This window comes from Moschus berezovskii, chromosome 2, assembly GCF_049115385.1.
Source record: "Moschus berezovskii isolate FMDL1 chromosome 2, NW_MosBer_1.0, whole genome shotgun sequence".
Classification (NCBI taxonomy): domain Eukaryota; kingdom Metazoa; phylum Chordata; class Mammalia; order Artiodactyla; family Moschidae; genus Moschus; species Moschus berezovskii.
In genome coordinates, this window is record NC_142461.1 from 25534674 (window position 1) to 25553577 (window position 18904).

At 43.3% G+C, this 18904-nt stretch overlaps 1 protein-coding gene across 2 annotated transcripts in view; it reads right to left on the bottom strand.

The window, feature by feature from the left end:
* Positions 1 to 18904, bottom strand: part of SGPP2 (sphingosine-1-phosphate phosphatase 2) — a 142635-nt gene that overhangs the window by 79924 nt on the left and 43807 nt on the right. For both annotated transcript variants that reach the window (XM_088845301.1, XM_055398758.2), the window contains exon 2: positions 8308 to 8466. In XM_088845301.1, coding sequence (XP_088701427.1) covers positions 8308 to 8466 — 159 coding nt within the window. The remainder of the gene's footprint in view (positions 1 to 8307; positions 8467 to 18904) is intronic.

Sequence of the window (18904 nt, forward strand, 5' to 3'; positions counted from 1 at the left end):
AATACAGTTTGCATAACAAACCCTCTAGAGACATTTACTTAATATTTAACCAAGGCTAAATTACAAGATTCTACTTCAGAGGGACTGGTCAGAACCTCTGACGCCTAATTCCGTTTCATTCACTGCAAGTTACAATCTGGCCTTTGTTGAATACTTTTCAAGACTCATTAATCTCAAGCAAGAACCAACTTAACAGGCAGGACAACCTTTTGAAGTGAACAGTGGTAGTGGTTTAAACAGAGGATTAGAAGATAATCACATTAAAAGTCATCTTTTGGCACTAAAATTGACCCCAGTCTGGGGGCTGTGAATCAGAGCTGGGAGAGGCTGTTTTGCCCTCCTGTCTTACCATGTCTCAGACTCCCCTGTGACACAGCCAGATGGCAGTCTGCCCACATCCAAGAGACACCACTGCATTTTGACATGTTATCACACAACTGCCTCTTAGCCAATTTATGGAACCCTTTATAATACCCAAGTCTCTACTGCAGTTAGACATTAGGATACAGGCACAATTTAAACAAAAAATGTTAGGTCTGCTTTGTAATATAGATATCAGCCAGCTAGCTTTCAATAAGGGCTTCCCTTGTGGTTCAGCTGGTAAAGAATCCTCGTGCAATGCGGGAGACTTGGGTTTGATCCCTGGGTTGGGAAGATCCCCTGGAGAAGGGAAAGGCTACCCACTCCAGTATTCTGGCCTAGAGAATTCCATGGACTGTATAGTCCCTGGAGTCTCAAAAGAGCTGGACACAACTGAGCACCTTTCACTTCACTTTAGCTTTCAATAATCAAAGTGTGAGAGATGCGAAACCCATCATTTTAAACTCAAGCTCTTCAGCATAAGTTAACTTGACTGGGAAGAGGAGGAAAGGAAGGACCTGCCAAAAGGAAATCTGCTGTTATGACTTCCTTATTTGCCAGGATTTTGAGAGTAACAACAAAAAAAAAAGGAATCTCTAGTCATCAAGCAACTCAGCATTCCCTTTTAAAGCATTTCTCTGATTGTGTTGAATATGCATTTCTAATGGATCATCATTGAGCAGAAGATGAAGCATGTAAAACCATATTAGCATTCAGTCTGCAAAAGAGATGAGAGGTTTTTGTTTTTTTTTCGTAATTCCATTCAGCATTTAGTGTTTGCTTTCTTACTCCAAGCCATGGATGGCTCTCTTAAATGTCACATAGTGAACATATAAAGAAGAGTCATGACCATGTTACATATCTCCCAAGGTCCTCTAACTGAGTTCTTTCACTTTGAAGCTGGGATGCTGCAGGCCAGAATCAAGCAGTGAGTGCCCTGAGCAAAGTCTCACTGCTAGGATTATAGTCCAAGTCTCCTGATATCTTAACCTGGTCCATGGATCTGTGCCCCAATTAATTGCCTATCCTCACCCCCAACACAGCTGCTTGGACCAAATACAGTCAATACATGCATTAGCCAGAGATGGGTGGAGTTGCGCTACACAGTGAGCTGGGTTGTATTGTCTTGGAACTCTGAACCAAAAGGCAGGAAATTACCAGCTGGCATCAGGAGGTAAAGAGGCAGAACCATGGAATCACTGCTTAACTGTAGCAGAAACCAAGCTGTTCACTGCCATCAGCCCCTGTGTGCTTCTGGCTCCAACGGAACTCCTTGTAACCTGACAACATCTCCCCTTTCTGGAGCCAGTTTTGAGTGGAAACCAAAACCAACACCCTATAAACACCATCTTCGTGTTCCCTTCATGGTATTGATATTTCAGGATCAGGAACCTCTGTGTGTGTGTGTGCGCGCGCGCACAGTCGTGTCTGACTCTTTGCAACCCCATGGACTGTAGCCTGCCAGGGTCCTCTGTCCTTGGAATCCCCCCAGGCAAGAATACTGGTACTCATTTCCAATCCTCCAGGGGATTTTCTCGACCCAGGGATTGAACCTGTCTGTGTCTCTTGCATTGGCAGGCAGTTTCTTTACCATTGCACCACCTGGGAAGCCTGGGAACCTCAGAGTGTGCAAGTGTACTAAGTTGTTTCAGTCACGTCCAACTCCCTGTGACCCTATGGACTGTAGCCCGCCAAGCTCCTCTGCCCATGGGATTCTCCAGGCAAGAATACTGGAGTGGGTTGCCATGCCCTCCTCCAGGGGATCTTCCCAACACTGGGATCAAACCCTGTCTCCTGCACTGGCAGGTGGCGTCTTTAACACTAGTGCCACCTGGGAAGCCAGGAACCTCTGACCAAACCTCAGAGCTGCTGATAGAGGTGGAACAGCCCCCCACCCCCAACATCAACACTCCTTGATTTCATTCAAAGAGTTCATCAAAAGCCATAAATTCAGATGGATTGAGGGGGTTTCCCTGGCCATCCAGTAGTTAAGACTTCTCACTTCCACTGTAGCGGGTGTGGGTTTGATCCCTCGTCAGGATCTAAGATACTGCATGTTGTGTAGCGTGGCCAAAAATTAAAAAAAAAAAAAAATGGATTGAGGGAATTAAAAAAAGAAAAAGAAACACCCATGAATTATTAGAAGAGAGATTACCCCTGCCTGGGAACTCAGAAGCAACCAGGGCCTTCAACTAGACCTTCAACAATCAGAAAACAGTTTGGATAGGATGACAATTACTTAAAAATAACCACATATGGGTCAGAATGGTGAGGACTGTATCCTTTAAAGTTATGTAAAAGAAGTGTTTACAAATGGGGGGAAAAAAGGGAAAAGAAAACTCCCAAGACAAATTTAAAACTTTCTGGAGTTTGGGCAGCGAGAATCAGGTTTTCTAAGGGCTGGTTGCCCCTGAGTAAACTATTTCACAGCCAGGGAAACTCCAGGTCAGAAAAATTTGGTGCCTAAAGATGGGAGTACCAAATTCAAATGTTTTATAGGGGTCAAGGATTTCCCTGGTGGCTCAGTTGATAAAGAACCTGCCAATGCAAGAGATGCAGGTTCGATTCCTGGGTCAGGAAGATCCTCTGGAGAAGGAAACCCACTCCAGTATTCTTGCCTGGAAAATCCCCTGGACAGAGGAGCCTGGCCGGCTACAGTCCATGGGGTCACAAAGAGTAGGACACGACTAAGCACGCATGCACACACATACAGGCCATGGAGGTCACAAAAGGTAAGGCAACGGAGTGGTGAGATCTCTGCCTAAACTAATGTGAACACCCTGCATAAAAGCATTGAAATTCAATTTTAAGGGATTTTCTTCTGTTGATACCATCAACTTACATACCACTTCTTAAAATCCTGAATTTCTAAAAATCTTCTTTAAAGACACATGGCCTCTGAGACTTGGAAAATCAATAGTTGAATCTCACTTGATGGTAACCGATAAAAAGAGATTAGAAAAGCCCCTTTAAAATATACTCAAAAGACAGACTGAAAATCCACAAGAGTTAACACAAGTGGCATCTGGAAAAAATTTTTAGTGATATTAAAAATATATGAAAATTAATGGAGGTACCATTATGCTACCTCATGTTACAGAGCTGAACACCATGCATTTTCAATGAAATTGGAGCTAACCTTTTTAAGACACAAGCAATATTCTATTATCTTGTTTGGTGGGGCTGTCACCACGCCAAAATGGAAGACAGGAGATCAGATAATCACTCAGTTGAGCAGTGACTCCTAAAGTTCTATGGATAACATCTCTTATGAGGATCTAATGAATAACCCATTCATAGCCTTTTCTGTCCCAAGGTCAAAGATTCTATTGAATCGAACGACAGGTTAAAAACCTTGGTAAGTGACAGAGGAAGAAAATACCTCATTGATGTTTCTCAGCTAAATTAAAAAAAAACTTTATCTAAGTTTCCTGGGATAAAATACCTTTGACTTGTCAAGAAAGGTCTATGAAAGACACTTAAGGAGTAGATAAAGTTAATAAATGCCATATGGGCAAAACTGAAATGCAATCATAGCAAATATGCAATGGAACAGAACCTAGGGCAAGTTGTCTGAATGCTTAAAGCCTCAACTTCAACATCTCTTAAAAAAAAAACAAACAACAGTAAAAGGCTCTTAGTGTAATTCAGCAGTGCTTTTCTAAGAAACAATGGTGTCCCTCTCTAGTACAAGAGGCCTTAGGGCTCTGGAAAAATCTACTTAATCCAAAGTGATTCTTTCTACATGTTAGTTTCCTGATTGCCAATAGTCATGTCTCAGGTGCTGGCAGGATTAAATTAGATAGTATATGTAAAGCACTATTACACTGAGTGTCCTCAACAAATAACATGGCTTATTATTATTTGAAGTGTTACAATCCCAATCTACAAAATGATAAAACTGATACCAACCCATTGTTATGAAGATCAAAAAAGATAATGAACATGGGGATGCCAACAAATGCAATTAACAGAGGTGGAAGAGACAAGAAGGAACAATTATAACTGTGATAAGAAAGTTGTTCATGTAACCATAAATTCAGTTAAGCTGCTTCAGACAATGAGTCACTCCTAATATAACAAATTATTTTTAAAAGCGATAAAACCTGCTGAGACTTCATCCAATGGCAACTGTCAAATTAATATGCAATTTGTCAAGAGATCTGGCACACTTGAACATAGCTACCTTCCAAAGGATTTTGAGTGAGATAAGATGTTTAAAGTTAGGGGACTTCAAATTCTGTCCCTTATATAATAAACATTTCTTCATCCTCACCCCTTATTGAGGCAGCCACTAATTTAGTAATATCCCTTACAGGAGACAGGCTGCCACAGCAGGAAACTGATAGCCCAAAAGAATCTCACCCATCTCCATCCCAGGTGGCCCTAGTGGTAAAGAATCCACCTGCCAATGCAGGAGATGTAAGAGACATGGGTTGGATCCCCGGATTGGGAAGGTGCCCTGGAGAAAGGAACAGCAACCTGCTCCAGTATTCCCGCTTGGAGAATCCCATAGACAGAGGAGCCTGGTGGGCTACCGTCCATGGGGTCGCAGGGACTCAGACATGATTGAAGGGACTAAGCACTTAGCATGCATGTCCATCCCACCTCCCCTCCTAGCTCCCTGTAACACCATCAGGAATTTCCTTCCCTCCACCCAGTGGAGGCAAACCAAGCCTTCAACAGTGGAGCCAAACCAAGCCTTTTCCATTATTATCTCCACAACTGAGGACAGAGCAACCACCTTCCCACTTCTCAGTATCTGTCCCCTCCAAACCTCTACCTCCCTTTGCCCTTCCTTCCTCCCTTCCCTCCAACCCTCCTTGGACCCACCACTGTCTCTCTACTATTAACTGCCAGGAATGCCTCACTGATACAAATTACATAACCCTCTACATGGTTGTCTTGTGGATCTGACCATTCACTCATCTCTAAAAGCAAATAACAGGTTGCCAAAGCTCACAACAAATAGCACATTCAAAGACAGCTCTTTCCTCTCTCAGGTGAAGACTTTACTTGCCCACTCTCTGACAAAAGACTCGTAATTCTACCTCAAGTAGGAAATCCTTTGAGTGATCTGAAATCAGGACTCCAAAATGAAAAACCACCACCCACGATAACAATCAAAGTCCCATAACCACTGCCTCCTACAGGGTCTAAAGATCTTCCCAATCCCTCAAAAAAAGTTTTCTACCCTCAGTGGGCAAGATAACTGACCTCAAACTGACTGTACACAGTATAAGATATTACTGGGTTATTAAAAATGTTTTGCATCATTTACCACACTCAGCTACCATAAAAGTTGGATTAAAAAAAAAACAAACAACTCAGAAAAAGCGGCTTCCCTGGTGGCTCAATGATAAAGAATCCACCTGCCAATGCAGGATACATAGGTTGGGAAGAAGGAAATGGCAGTATTTCCCAGTATTCTTGCCTGGGAAATCCCATGGACAGAGGAACCTGGAGGGCTACAGTCCATGGGGTTGTACAGTCAGACACAACTTAGCGACTACACAAAAATCTCAGAAAATAAATGACAAGAAAAGGAATGCAAGTACCATGGATCTTGGGTGCACATTCACATCCTAGGAACAGGAGTGCTCCCAGCTCCCCCTCCTCCCCGAGCCGCTCTAGTGGACATCACCAGCTCTGCAGGAACGGAAGGCACTTCAGAAAGGAAGGGAACAACTGCACTAACGTTCACCTCTTCCAAGATTCTTATGTCCTTGCACGTTCTCATTGGATCATACTTTTAGACGTAAGACAGATTTCAGAGAGGGCTGGCTGGGAGACAGAGACGGAGAAAGGAAACAGTGACTTGTAGCATGAGAGATAAAAGGAGCAAATAATCAGTAAGAATTAGGAGCCAAATAATCCTGACCACAAGCCTGAGGGACCTTAGTTGTCCTTTGGGCCCAAGACTTCAAACCAGGCCTTGGAAGTCTGCATTTCAAGGATGCTTTTGTTCAGTTGGCATATAAAGCTTTTAAAATGCAAGCCTAGGACTTTCCTGGTGGCCCAGTGGATAAGAATCTGTGGGCTAATGCAGGGGACACAGGTTTGATCCCTGATCTGGGAAGATCCCACATGCTGTGGAGTAACTAATAAGCCCATGCGCCACAACTACTGAGCCCGTGAGCCACAACAACTGAAGCCCAAGCACCCTAGGGCCCACGCTCAGTAACAAGAGAAGCCACTGCAACGAGAAGCCCAAGCACTGAAATGAAGAGTAGCTCCCACTCGCCGCAACCAGAGAAAGCCCGCACAAAGCAACGAAGACCCAGTGCAGCCGAAAATAAATAAATAACTGTATTTTAAAAAACTGTAAGCCTTCATTTAAAGACTTCACAGAAAAAAGAGATCTGACAATTCCACCCTGTTTTTCCTCTCTTGGGCACAGGTGGTGGAGAGGGGCAGCCACTCCCAGTGCCCCGAGATGCCTCCCCACCCACCAGCCCTCTCCACCCATCACTTCAGTATTTCTACCCCCTGCCTGTTGTGACATTTGCACTTATGGCTCCAAACAAGACCCCTCTCTCACTTCTTCTACAAATGAGAAAAATAAAGCCCCAGACGTGCAGCCACAGCTTCTCAGAACAGAGCCACCTGAGAACCTCAGTGCCTTTACACATGACCAAGTGCTTCTGAAGTTCCGTTTTCAGGGAGGAATCTTGAGGTAAGGAAACAGCTGTGCTGACAGCCTTGTTCCTGAAGCCATCCTCTCCTAACTAAACAATCTTTGACCTAAGAATAGATCTTTAAGACTTTCACCTTCATGGACTCATCACTATGCATTACGTGCTTATAGCAACATGTAGATCCCTCCCACATGCTAGGCCATGCTGCGAATGTCTTCAGGATTATTCTGGAAGATGCACTTTATTAACACTGTTTTACAGGCTCAGGACAAGGGGACACAGACAAGTGTGCTGAGCTGCACTTGAACCCAGGCCAATCTGATTCCAGGGCCTGGATGTTCACAGCACACCTTGCTACTATCTCCCTCAATTAAAAAAAAAAAAATCAGAATTTAGTCCTGAACAAAGTTCAACGATAGGGTCTGAAACAAAACATCAGAAGGGGCTCCACCTCTCCACCTGGAATTGTCAATGGGTTTCCATATATAGGCCAGCTGCCCCTCTAATACTAGCTGCTCCTGCTGCTGCAAAGTCACTTCAGTTGTGTCCGACTCTGTGTGCCCCCATAGATGGCAGACCACCGGGACCCCCGTCCCTGGGATTCTCCAGGCAAGAACATTGGAGTGGGTTGCCATTTCCTTCTCCCATGCATGAAAGTGAAAGTGAAGTCACTCAGTCGTGTCCGACTCTTAGCGACCCCATGGACTGTAGCCCACCAGGCTCCTCCATCCATGGGATTTTCCAGGCAAAGGTACTGGAGTGGGGTGCCATTGACTTCTCTGCCTAATACTAGAAACTCCCTCAAATTAAAGCTGCCCTGCCTTATATGCCTTTGTGTCTAATAGGTACGGAGTAGTCACACTTAAAACCACTTGGAATTAAGTCACACTTAATACCACATCATGTCTCTCCTCTCCTAGGAATTCCAAGTGGTATTAGTCAACAGCTCCTGTTTTCAGTTTACTAAAAGGGACTTCTTGAGAGGAGGCATTTTATGGCCCATCTTGGGTTCTGGGCTACGTCCATGCGGTCACAAAGTGCTGGTCATGACTGAGCACGCATACATGCAGCACCGCTACTAGGATTCTCAGAAAGGTCATTTCTCTGAACATCATTGCTCTCCTCTCCTAGTCTTACTCACCCAAAGCTTTAACAATTTTTTCCCTTTCATTTTCCCAAAGGAAACCAGGTAAAAATTTAGCTCTAAGTGATTTTTTTAAAAAAAGAGCAAATATGCAGAGTACTCGAATACCAAAGCAGATGGCTGTTGCAGAAACAATACTGGTCCATAAGTAATAATAATACTTACAACCCATATGATGGTCAGTCTTCTGGACAAATAAGGATCTATATTCCAGTGAGTGAATGGAAGAAATGTGATGTAGAACACTTCTTGTCCCAAAGCAGCTGAAAATCGGAACAGGTAATAGTAGAAATAATTCTTCACGACATACTTCTGTACATAAGCCTAAAAGACAAAAGTTAGAAGGCTCTGTGAGTTCACTGAACAGGTCACCATAAAGACGAGTTTTAAAACCTCCGCCTGGGGACCTCTCCGGCAATCTAGTGGTTAAGAGTCTGGGCTTCCACTACAGAAGGTGTAGGTTCCATCCATCCCTGATAGGGGATCTAAGATCCCTCATGCCTCAAGCTGCAGCCAAAACAAAAAACAAACAAGAGAACAACAACAAAAAACACCTCAATCTACAACTCACGGGGTTTCAATTGCCAAGTTGCTGCCTCCTTTTCCACTATTAATTACTGGTTGGCCAAAAAGCTTATTCGGGTTTCCATATGGTATAATAGGAAAAACTGAGTGAATTTTACATTATCATTGTATCAACCCAATACATTATCATCATTGTCCGAATACCGTGTTATTGAACATCTATTTATCCACCCTGATGTGTCCACACAAACACAGATAATGTTTTGCTGATATTGTTGCTGTTTAGTCACTAAGTCACATCTGACTCTTTTGCCACTTTATGAACTATATAGCCCGTCAGTCTCCTCTGTCCATGGGATTTTCCAGGCAAGAATATTGGAGTGGGTTGCTATTTCCTTCTCCAGGGCATCTTCCTGACCCAGGGATTGAACCCATGTCTCCTACACTGGCAGGCGGATTCTTCACCACTTCATAAAATTCAAGTAGTAACATCCAAGACAGAAATATCAGGGGAAGACACACAAAAAAACTCAAAGCCTTTCTCCTGAGTACACAGAAAGCTAGAAACTCGAGGGAGCAGAACTCTGTGAGAACACTGTGTGGGTCTATGACTATGGTGGTTTCCCAGGTGGCGCTAGTGGTAAAGAACCTGCCTGCCAATGCAGGAGACATAAGAGTCCTGGGTTTGACCCCTGTGTCAGGAAGATCCCCTGGAGGAGGGCACAGCAACCCACTCCAGTGTTCTTGCTTGGAGAATCTCATGGACAGAGGAGCCTGGTAGGCTGCAGTCCTTAGGATCACCAAAGTCAGACACAGCTGAAGCGACTTAGCATGCATGCATGCTTGTGGTAGACAGGAGAATGGTCCCCAAAGATGTCCAAGATAATCCTTAGAACCTGAAAATATGTTCCCTCATGTGACAAAAAGAGGTTTGCAGATGTAATTAACAATCTCGAGGTCGAGGGGTCACCCTGGACCATGTGGATGGATTCAAGGCAATCACAAGATTTAAAAAAAAAACAGGAGGCAGAAGAGTCAAATCAGAAACCGGGTTAGAATCTGAAGATGCTACACTGTTGACTTTGAAGATGGAGGAAGGAGCCATGATTCAAGGAATACAGGCAGCCTCTAGAAGCTGGAAAAAGTGAGGGAAAGGACCGACCCTCTGCTTGAGGCTCCTGAAGGAAGGCACCTTTGCTGATGCCTTGATTTCAGCCAAATAAGAACCATTTAGAATTCTGCCTTCCATGCATCCTGTAGCCACAGAATAAACGGGTGTTGTTTTAAGCCACGATTTTTGTGCGAATTTGTTGTGGCAACAAGAGATAGCTAATATGAAGACTTTAGAAAAATCACTTGCTGATGAATGTTTGTAATTTATCTTTTAAAAGGGATTTGTTAAAGTCAACCCACTACAGTGACAACCTAAGAAACAGCAAGTACAACCGGGCCTGCTAAAAGGCACTCCCAATCTCTATCATCCTGGTGGGAGGCAGGGAGAAGAGGAAAAAAAGCAAACTTAAGGCTATTAAAACAGGAGTAAACAAACAATCTATTTTAAAATACGGTATATGTCCTCAAATTATGGTATAATTGTAATGAAGTTAAAAAAACAAAAACAGTCACCCTGCTAAATGAATCTAAAAAATAGAATTTTAATGTTAGTGAAGGTAGCTGTGAACTTCATAAAAATAAAATCAAAGTAAAAAGCCAGTACTGAAAATGAGGAGGAAAAAAGGCAGCCCTATCACAGGATTGACGCTGTGAAGGGTCTTGTAGGTCTGGATTTTTGGTTTGTTTTTACACAATGTCTGAGGTCCTTGAATCCTGGGGGAATTCAGAAAATAAGTTATATGCATTTATTCTGCAAATTTTCATTGTCTATGATGACTCAGAACTTGGGCTGGGTACCAAGAATATTAGATGAGCCAGGCATGAGGCCTGGCTTCAAGGAGCTCTTATCTGGTGGGGGTGGGTGGGCATCAAAATCTATAATTTGAGGAAATTATTTTTTAAAGGACCAATATTTTATTTGAAGCCTTGAAAAAGGCCAAGAGTGCTTTTATACTAAAAAAAAAAAAAAAGACCTTGGAAATTGCCAGAATATTAACTGTGCTAGACACTGCTGGCTACCCACCAAGTATGCATCACTTTCTTTCTCCTCTCTCTGAGGTTCCTGATTTTATTCCAGCATGTCTACCTCCCCTACAGAACCCAGTGTCTCAGGCGGGAGTTGACACCACCCTTGACTCCAGAGGTATACCTAGATTCGTGTAAACCAGTCACGGTTAAGTTCAAATCTTCAGCCTCAAAAACCAGCGGTACATGGCACTATCTGCGAGAAAGTTATTAGTCAGGAGTAAAGTTACTAGTCAGGAGCACACAACGTAAGCCTGAAGTTCATCTCTCTTTGGGGAGCAACTTTACTTCTAAGTGAATTCATAGGAGAGAGAATGGATCCATCCTCAAGAGCAAAGACAATAAAGCACAAAATGAATTAAATAAGGAAGTGTATAGTTCTACCTCTCTGCCAAGATAACTATGGCTAGATGTGCAGAACGAGGTCAAGGGACCGTGATGAATACATAAGTGACAAACTCCTCCCTCCTCCTTCTGTCACTCATTATCTAAAGTGAGGACTAATCTCTACAGACTCTGTTTTATAAACATACATCCAACAGACTTGACCTTTGGCCAAATCCTGTGAAGAGACCCTTTGTATGTGAAGATTAGTTATTTTAACGCACCAGCTGCCAGGTACACTTGGGACTCTCTCCTGCTTTGAAGCTTTAGGAGGAAAAACTTTTGCCAAACTTTGACAAGGGTCAAGCCCCTCCCTCATGTCATATCACGGTACCCAAGGGCTTCCCTGGTGGCTCAGACGGTAAAGAATTCACCCGCAATGCAGGAGATCTGGGTTCAATCCCTGGGTCGGAAGATCCCCTGGAAATGGGCATGGCAACCCACTCCAGTATTCTTGCCTATGGAATTCCAAAGACAGAAGAGACTAGAGGGCTATACAGTCCATGGGGCCACAGAGTCAGAAATGGCTGAGTGACTAACACTTAAATAATAAACACTTAAGTGTTACATGACATCATAAACAATCAGCAACAACCATAACCTACCCTACAGACCTATTTGAGACCAAGTTCAATACCTTAATCTTAGTAAATAATGGAAAAATTTGCCAAGGATGACAGCAAACTGCTTTAGTGTTACATGTAACTAATTAATATCTTTAGGCATGCTTTCGACAATCTCTTAGGAACTATTTTTTTTGGTGGAGAACTGAATCCTCTCTAAATCTTAGAAACAAAAAGCAAAAGTGAAATTAAAAATATCAACATGTATGTGAAGTGAAGTAAAAGTTGCTCAGTCGTGTCCGACTTTTTGTGACCCCACGGACTATACAGTCCACTGAATTGTCTAGGCCAGAATACTGGAGTGGGTAGCCTATCCCTTCTCCAGCAGATCTTCCTGACCCAGGAATCAAACCGGGATCTCCTGAGTTGCAGGATTCTTCACCAACTAAGCTATCAGGGAAGCCCCCAACATGTATATAGGACAGCTCAAGGAGTTTTTAGGTGACATCTCTATATGTAACTAAATAGTTTGAGAGCCAATATTTGCCTCCAAATTCTTAGGAATTATACATACTATAAATAATTAAGTATTTGTCTTTTCAGAACAAGAATCTAAGTTTCCCTTGTGGGAGATCACAGTGTATTTCACTTTAATACATCTCTGTTAAGAATTTTAGTTCCAGGGTATGTGCTGGTCCCACTGGGAACAATTAGAGGGAGCAGAAACTGGGGTTAGAAAAAGAAACAGTAAGTAAAGTGAATGGCAGAAAGAAGAGAGAAAAACTGAGAGACAGAAACATCAAGTCCCGGAATGCAACATCTACATTCTACATAACTGGCCACACACAAAGGGATTACATCCCAGGCAGTGGGGCTGCATTTCTGGGGCCCAGACTCAGGAGGGAGGCAGTGATTAGCACCCAATTTTTTAAACAAAAGATCAGGACAAGCACTGAACATACAGGTGGGTGGAGAGCTATTTTTAGAAATAAAACATCTCTTAGTATGCCAATCATCTGCCTTAAAGAAGTTTCTAGTAAACAACAGCTGATATGATGGAAATTACCCATATATCCATCATTACTAACTGTAAACTGTCATTGAAATTCTCATTTGTCTGTTTCACCTATTGATTTTCCTGAAAATGAAAGAAAAAAATATTTTTGCAGGAGCAGGGAGAAATACATGATCTCAGTCTTTCAATGCCATCTTTCCCTTTTGGTCACAAATTCCTCAAATGCACATTCTCCTAAAATGGGGGGTTTGGTAAACTAATGTTTGGAGGGGAGAACAGCTGCTCTGTTTTGCAGGTACCGGAATATTCTGTGTTCTCTGCAAGGCTGCCTTCAATGGATAACTAAGTCAGGACAGTGAGAGAGACGTACAGCTTCACCCCAAGATGAAGACAAAGAATGCTGCCAATATATGACTTCTTGACTTAGCTTTGCCCCTAAAACACCTGAACGGTGTTTGGTTTTCCAAACACACACAGAGGAGTCCTAAATGCAAAGGAAAAATGGCCAGGTCAGCACCGCTGACTCTAAGAAGGGCTGACCCAGACAGCAAAGAGCTGAATGCCCAGCAGACTTGGCAGCTGGCCCAGCTTCTGCGCTTTCAAAGGAGGAATACAAGAAATAGCCTTTGGCCAAAACAATGCATGACCTTGGGGAAGTCAATTTGCCTTTTCGAACCTCAACAGCCTCAAGTGCAAAGGATGGAATAGTTTAATTGGCTTTTAATATACAAAAAGAAAATTCTGTCCATGGAATTCTCCAGGCAAGAATACTGGAATGGGTAGCCATTCCCTTTTCCAGGGGGGATCTTCCTGACCAAGGGATCTTACCGTGTGAGCCACCAGGAAAACCCTAAGTAGGGAAGGGCCCATTAAATAGAATGTTACCCCAGGACCTATTATACAAAATGATGTAAAACTGAAACTAATTGGTTGAAAGTGAGGTGGGGCCCAGGAAACCTCTGTTTCAGCTCAGACACTACCTCACACCCCAGCCTCCAAGTTTTTCTCTGGAATATTCCCTCAAAGCAGTTCAATAATCAGCTTGAAAACCACTGATCTTAATCTCTGCCAGACCTCATATAGCTAACCTCATGTAACGAAACTCTGGCCTTGAGTATACAGGCTATAAGCATTCTGACCTTAAGGTCTTCAAAGGACTTGATAAACTCTGCACCAGTGTCATTGAAGGTCATATGAATTATCTCCATTTTTTTTTTTCTGATTAGAGCTGTAAATGTAAGGATTCTTCCAAAGGTCAAGTTTGAGATACTACACTATCTCAACACAGCCAGAAGAAGTTCACATCCGGGGAGGTAATATCTGAGGCTCAAAGTGGCCTGTATTAAATCGGAAGCAGTAGAAAGAGCTCCTTCTCCTTGGCTGAGAGATCAAATCTCTACAGAGTACAGCACAATCTTCCTTAAAAATAACTTTAGGACTCAAAGCTTTTCTAGAAGACACCAAACAGCAGCATTTCCTTCACTTTGGCTTTGCTTTAGAGAAGTTTTACAGACCACTGACAAAGAGGCAAGAGAGTCCAGAGCTAATAGACTTGGAGGGAAGAGTCCAGAAAAGGGGAGGATGCAGAGCCGATAGTTAGGAGCATGAACTCTGGAGGCAGAGTGTCTTGGATTAAATCTGGGCTGCTCCAGTACTCACTACCTGAATAATCTCACGACTATGTGCATCTCCCCAAGGCCTCAGTTTCCCCTTCGACAAATGGGAATAACAACAGTACATACCACAGGGAGACACTGGGAAGATTAAACTGGAGTGTGCTGCTCTGCTCTACACCAAGCAGTTGGGTCAGAGCCAGGTGGAGAAATGTTGCTCTAAGACCTACTTGATGGCTATGAATGATGATGGTAGCAGTGAGGATTTCCCAGAAAGCATTTTTCCATTCTAACACACACGCGACTCGCCTGGATCTTAAAAATGCTGACTTTGATGCAGTTCACCTGTGGCAGGGTTGCGAGTTCTAATGGGCTCTCGGGTGATGTAGATACTGCCAGATATACCCATGGACCACACTTTGAGTAGCAAGGGCCAAGGACATTCCCAGTGAAGGGTTTTTAAACCCAGAAGGAAGGTTCTTAGGTTTAATTCTCAGTGTTAGAGGAAGCCTCAAATGGAGTTGAAGAGAGTAAGAGAGCGTGATCAAAGTGACGGGTAAAAATGCTGGTGACAAACCAGAGGGAGCAGTTAGTGAATGTTCCACGGAGGATCCCACACAGTCTGAGTGCAGGCACTGAGCCCCGGCATGCCCCTCAACCACAGAAGGTACTGACAGGAAGGGCACGAGGAAGAGGCATCCCACTGAAATAGCAGCCGATCAACCGACCCACTGATGATGCAGAAAGAAGCCGTCCCGGGCTCCCTGCCTTCATCTGAGAAGGGTTTGCATAAATTCCTGGATGACAAATCCAAAATTAATCAAAGAGCCATGAAGCGTGAAAAACATTCCTGACCTCTCAGACCATCACAGAAAAAGAAATTTCATTTCCCTAAAAAGGGTTCTTGTACCACCGTCCGAATCCTGGCTTGGAGACAAGGTTCTCTGGCTCTGCAGACAGGAGTATCTGCCCTTATGTTCTCTCCTAAGATAGAGGCAGCACTTTTTTACTTTTTGAGGAAAAGATAAAAACTAAGAAGAGAGGGGTTGGGAAGGAGAGGGTAAGATGAGAGAGTACCATGGAAGCACATACAATACTATATGTAAAATTAGATAGTCCATGAGAATTTGCTGTATGATGCAGGGAGCTCAAACCTGTGCTCTGTGGCCACCTAGAGGGTGGGAGGCGGGAGGGAGGTTCAAGAGGACGGGCACATACCTATACCTATCAAAAAACAATATTGTAAGTCAATTATCTTCCAATTAAAAACAAATAAAAATTTTTTAAAAAGAGAGGACTTTGCTGGTGGCTCAGTGATAAAGAATCTGCCTACCAATTCGGGGGACACCAGTTCAATCCCTGATCCAGGAAGATCCCATATGGTGCAGAGCGACTAAGCCCATGTGCCACTACTCCCGAAGCCTGTGTGTCCTCCAGCCCATGCTCCACAATAAGAGAAGCCACCGCAATGAGAAGGCCATGCACAGCAACTAGAGAGTGGCCCCCGCAACTAGAGAAAAGCCCACACAGCAATGAAGAAACAGCACAGCCAAAAACAAATAAAAATTATTTTTTAAAAAAACTAAGAGGAGAGTATTCCATTAAAATCTATGGTTTTTGGAATTCTAAACTGCTTTTTTTAACCCAACTTGGGAAAGCCTTGGTCATTTCTAGTTACATCTGCTATACATTCAACATACACACAGATTCTTCTCATCAGCTCCCGGGGGTTGTCACCTTGGCATCATTTTCCAAGGTGGGAACCACTTCATGTGCTTGCAGTTTGGGGAGGAAAGGGACATCAGCCTAGTCTCCAATCTAGCAGTCATTTATGGAGACCGGGGCCTCCGAAGAAATGCCTTCCATGGTGGGAGTGGTGTCCTGAAAGGTTGGTGATTCGGGACTAAAACTCTAGCCTTGCCCACATTCTGCATGTGCGTCCTCAGTCGTGTCCAACTCTTTGCAACCCCATGGACTGTAGCCCACCAGACTCCTCTGTCCATGGGATTCTCCAGGCAAGAATACTCTTGTGGGTTGCCATTTCCTTCTCCAGGGGATCTTCCCAACCCAGGAATCCTAGCATTGGCAGGCAGATTCTTTACCACTGAGCCACGTGGTAAGAATTTCTAATCTAGAGCCTGGAGATGAGGAAGGGCAAATCTAAGAAACTTGCCATCTCTTCGTTAGAGCCTACACTTTGCCAGGTTTGGGTCTCGCCCTCTCTCTCTGAAAGAGCAGCTTTGGTGGACATGTCAGGACACACTGTAGAGATGGAACATTTATAAAATAAATACTCCAAGTTATTATAAAACAGCAACTAGCATGTTAACACGCCAAGTACAAACCAAGCAATGCCCCCCTTTGTATTTTAATTGAAAGTGGCAAGTCTTTTGCAGAGAGAGGCCGCATCTACACAGATCATGCATTCACTGCTTAGACTTTGTGCTCAGTCACTTCAGTTGTGTCCGACTCTTTGCAACCCCAGGGACTGAACCTTCGTTTCCTGTATCTCTTGCACTACAGGCTGACTGTTTACTGCTTGAGAGATGGAAGATTGACAACAAGTGAGATTATTTAATTGAGCAATAAGCACTATGATGAAATGAAAGCAGGATCAAGTGATACCAAATGATTTGTGTGTGTTGGAGGATGTTCTCCAAGGAAGAGACATTTGAGCTGAGCCCTGGCATCGGGAGATGAGCTGGTTCCTTTGGGATCCAGGGTTAGAGAGACCACTTAGCAAAAGGCCCCTAAGGAGGAACCAAGCCTGTGTGCCGGGACGTGGCAGGTGGAAAAGAGAGAGAGGAGATGAAATTAAGAGGAGAAGCTAGATCAAGCCAAGGTTTGGCATCTCAGTTGAGAATAACAGCAAGTCCCTGAAAGGTTCTGAATAAGAATTTCATTATTTGAACTCTGGCAAAACTAAAACAAGCTTTGGCTCTGAAGCTAAGGGAAAAAGCCACGCTTTAATTCTTTTGTTTTTAATTTCTTAAACTTAGTGGAGAAATATCATTAACTAGTAGTGCTAAACTTAAAAGTCACTGGGGGTGGAGTCCCATTGTTTGCCCAGTGAGGTAGAGGTCCATTTTCTTGAATTTCCATCTCTTTCCTAATATGCTTCCATCACTTTTAATTACTCTTTTTTTTTTTTTAAGTTTAGGAAATCAAGACTTTGATACCTACAAAGAAAATTAAATGATGATCACTCAGGAAGCCTAAGGAAGATTGACAGTGTCCCTTGAAGGGGAAAGCAGAAGGAACAAGAGTGCATGAGGGTGTCCTCTTTCATCTTGCAGTTCAGATAGAATTACGAGTTGGGTGATCTGAGATGACGTCTTCGTGCTCGGGTGATTAAAATTTCACGATGGTGAGACTGAAAGTCAATAAAATGGAAGGACAACTTCTTCGAATAAAAGAGCTTGAAAGGGAACTAATCACTTTCATCTGCTTGGTTGGCATTTGCTGGGATCACTCAGTCTGTGTTCCAGAACAAGAGGGAGGCTCAAGAGAACTGAACTGAACGTGGCTTTTATTTACAGTGACGTTTTCATTGTAGCCTTTTCCACAATTTGAGCTTTGCTTTCCTCTGGACCATCCATCAGATTTCAGCTCCTCCTCTGAATGTTTGATTTTTTCTTTTCCCCAGAGACCAGCTCTCGCCATCAGGAAGGGTGAAAGGGACAAGGATTATTAAATTCTGTGAACCAGTGTGACAACAATGTTCGACCTGAACCTAGAGCTGGATCTCACAACTCAGCAAAATGCTGCCTCATCATCGCTGTTAAAACTGTGCCTGAAACACAGGGTGTCTGCTGAGGAACCAAATGGAGGATTGAGAGAGAGAGAAAAGAGACAATGAGAGGGGAGGACAGCACTTGGCAGAGACCAGAGACAGGGCCTCTGCGAGGAGAAGTCCCCCCACAGTCAGTAAGCGCAACCAGAGTTGACACAAAGAACAGAAATCACCGCTCTCATTTTTAGAGCGGGCGGGAGAACCAGCTGCCTTTTAAATTCTCAGAATGTCTTAAGAACTTAACTGCTTTGCAAAATAGTTTGGATCCGCTAAAACCTGAACCACATTGTGCCAAACATTCTTCCATTTAATTGTTAAGCCCTTGTGTGTTCAGTGAGATTTCTGATGCAGATGTTTCTGATTCATTTATATTAACTTATCAAAAGGACATTTGGACGAGCTATAGGATGTTTAAGAAGGAGTCTTATAAGCTTGGGTTCGTGAGTTTTAATGCAGGAATTCTACCCCCTACCCGGATGCACATACTCAGAATTCAGAACTTGGGAGGACTGACTCAGTTCTGCTCTAACCTGGCAGCATGAACTCACCCATTCCTAATTCCCTTCAAGAAACATTTGCTAAAGATTTATAAAGGCACCACCAAAATATGGGTAAAGGGGGTCAAAGATATAAACTTCCATTTATAAAATAAACAAGTCATGGGGAATTAATGTTCAGCCATGATGACTATAGTTGATAAGACCAAAATTGCATATTTAAAAGTCTGCTG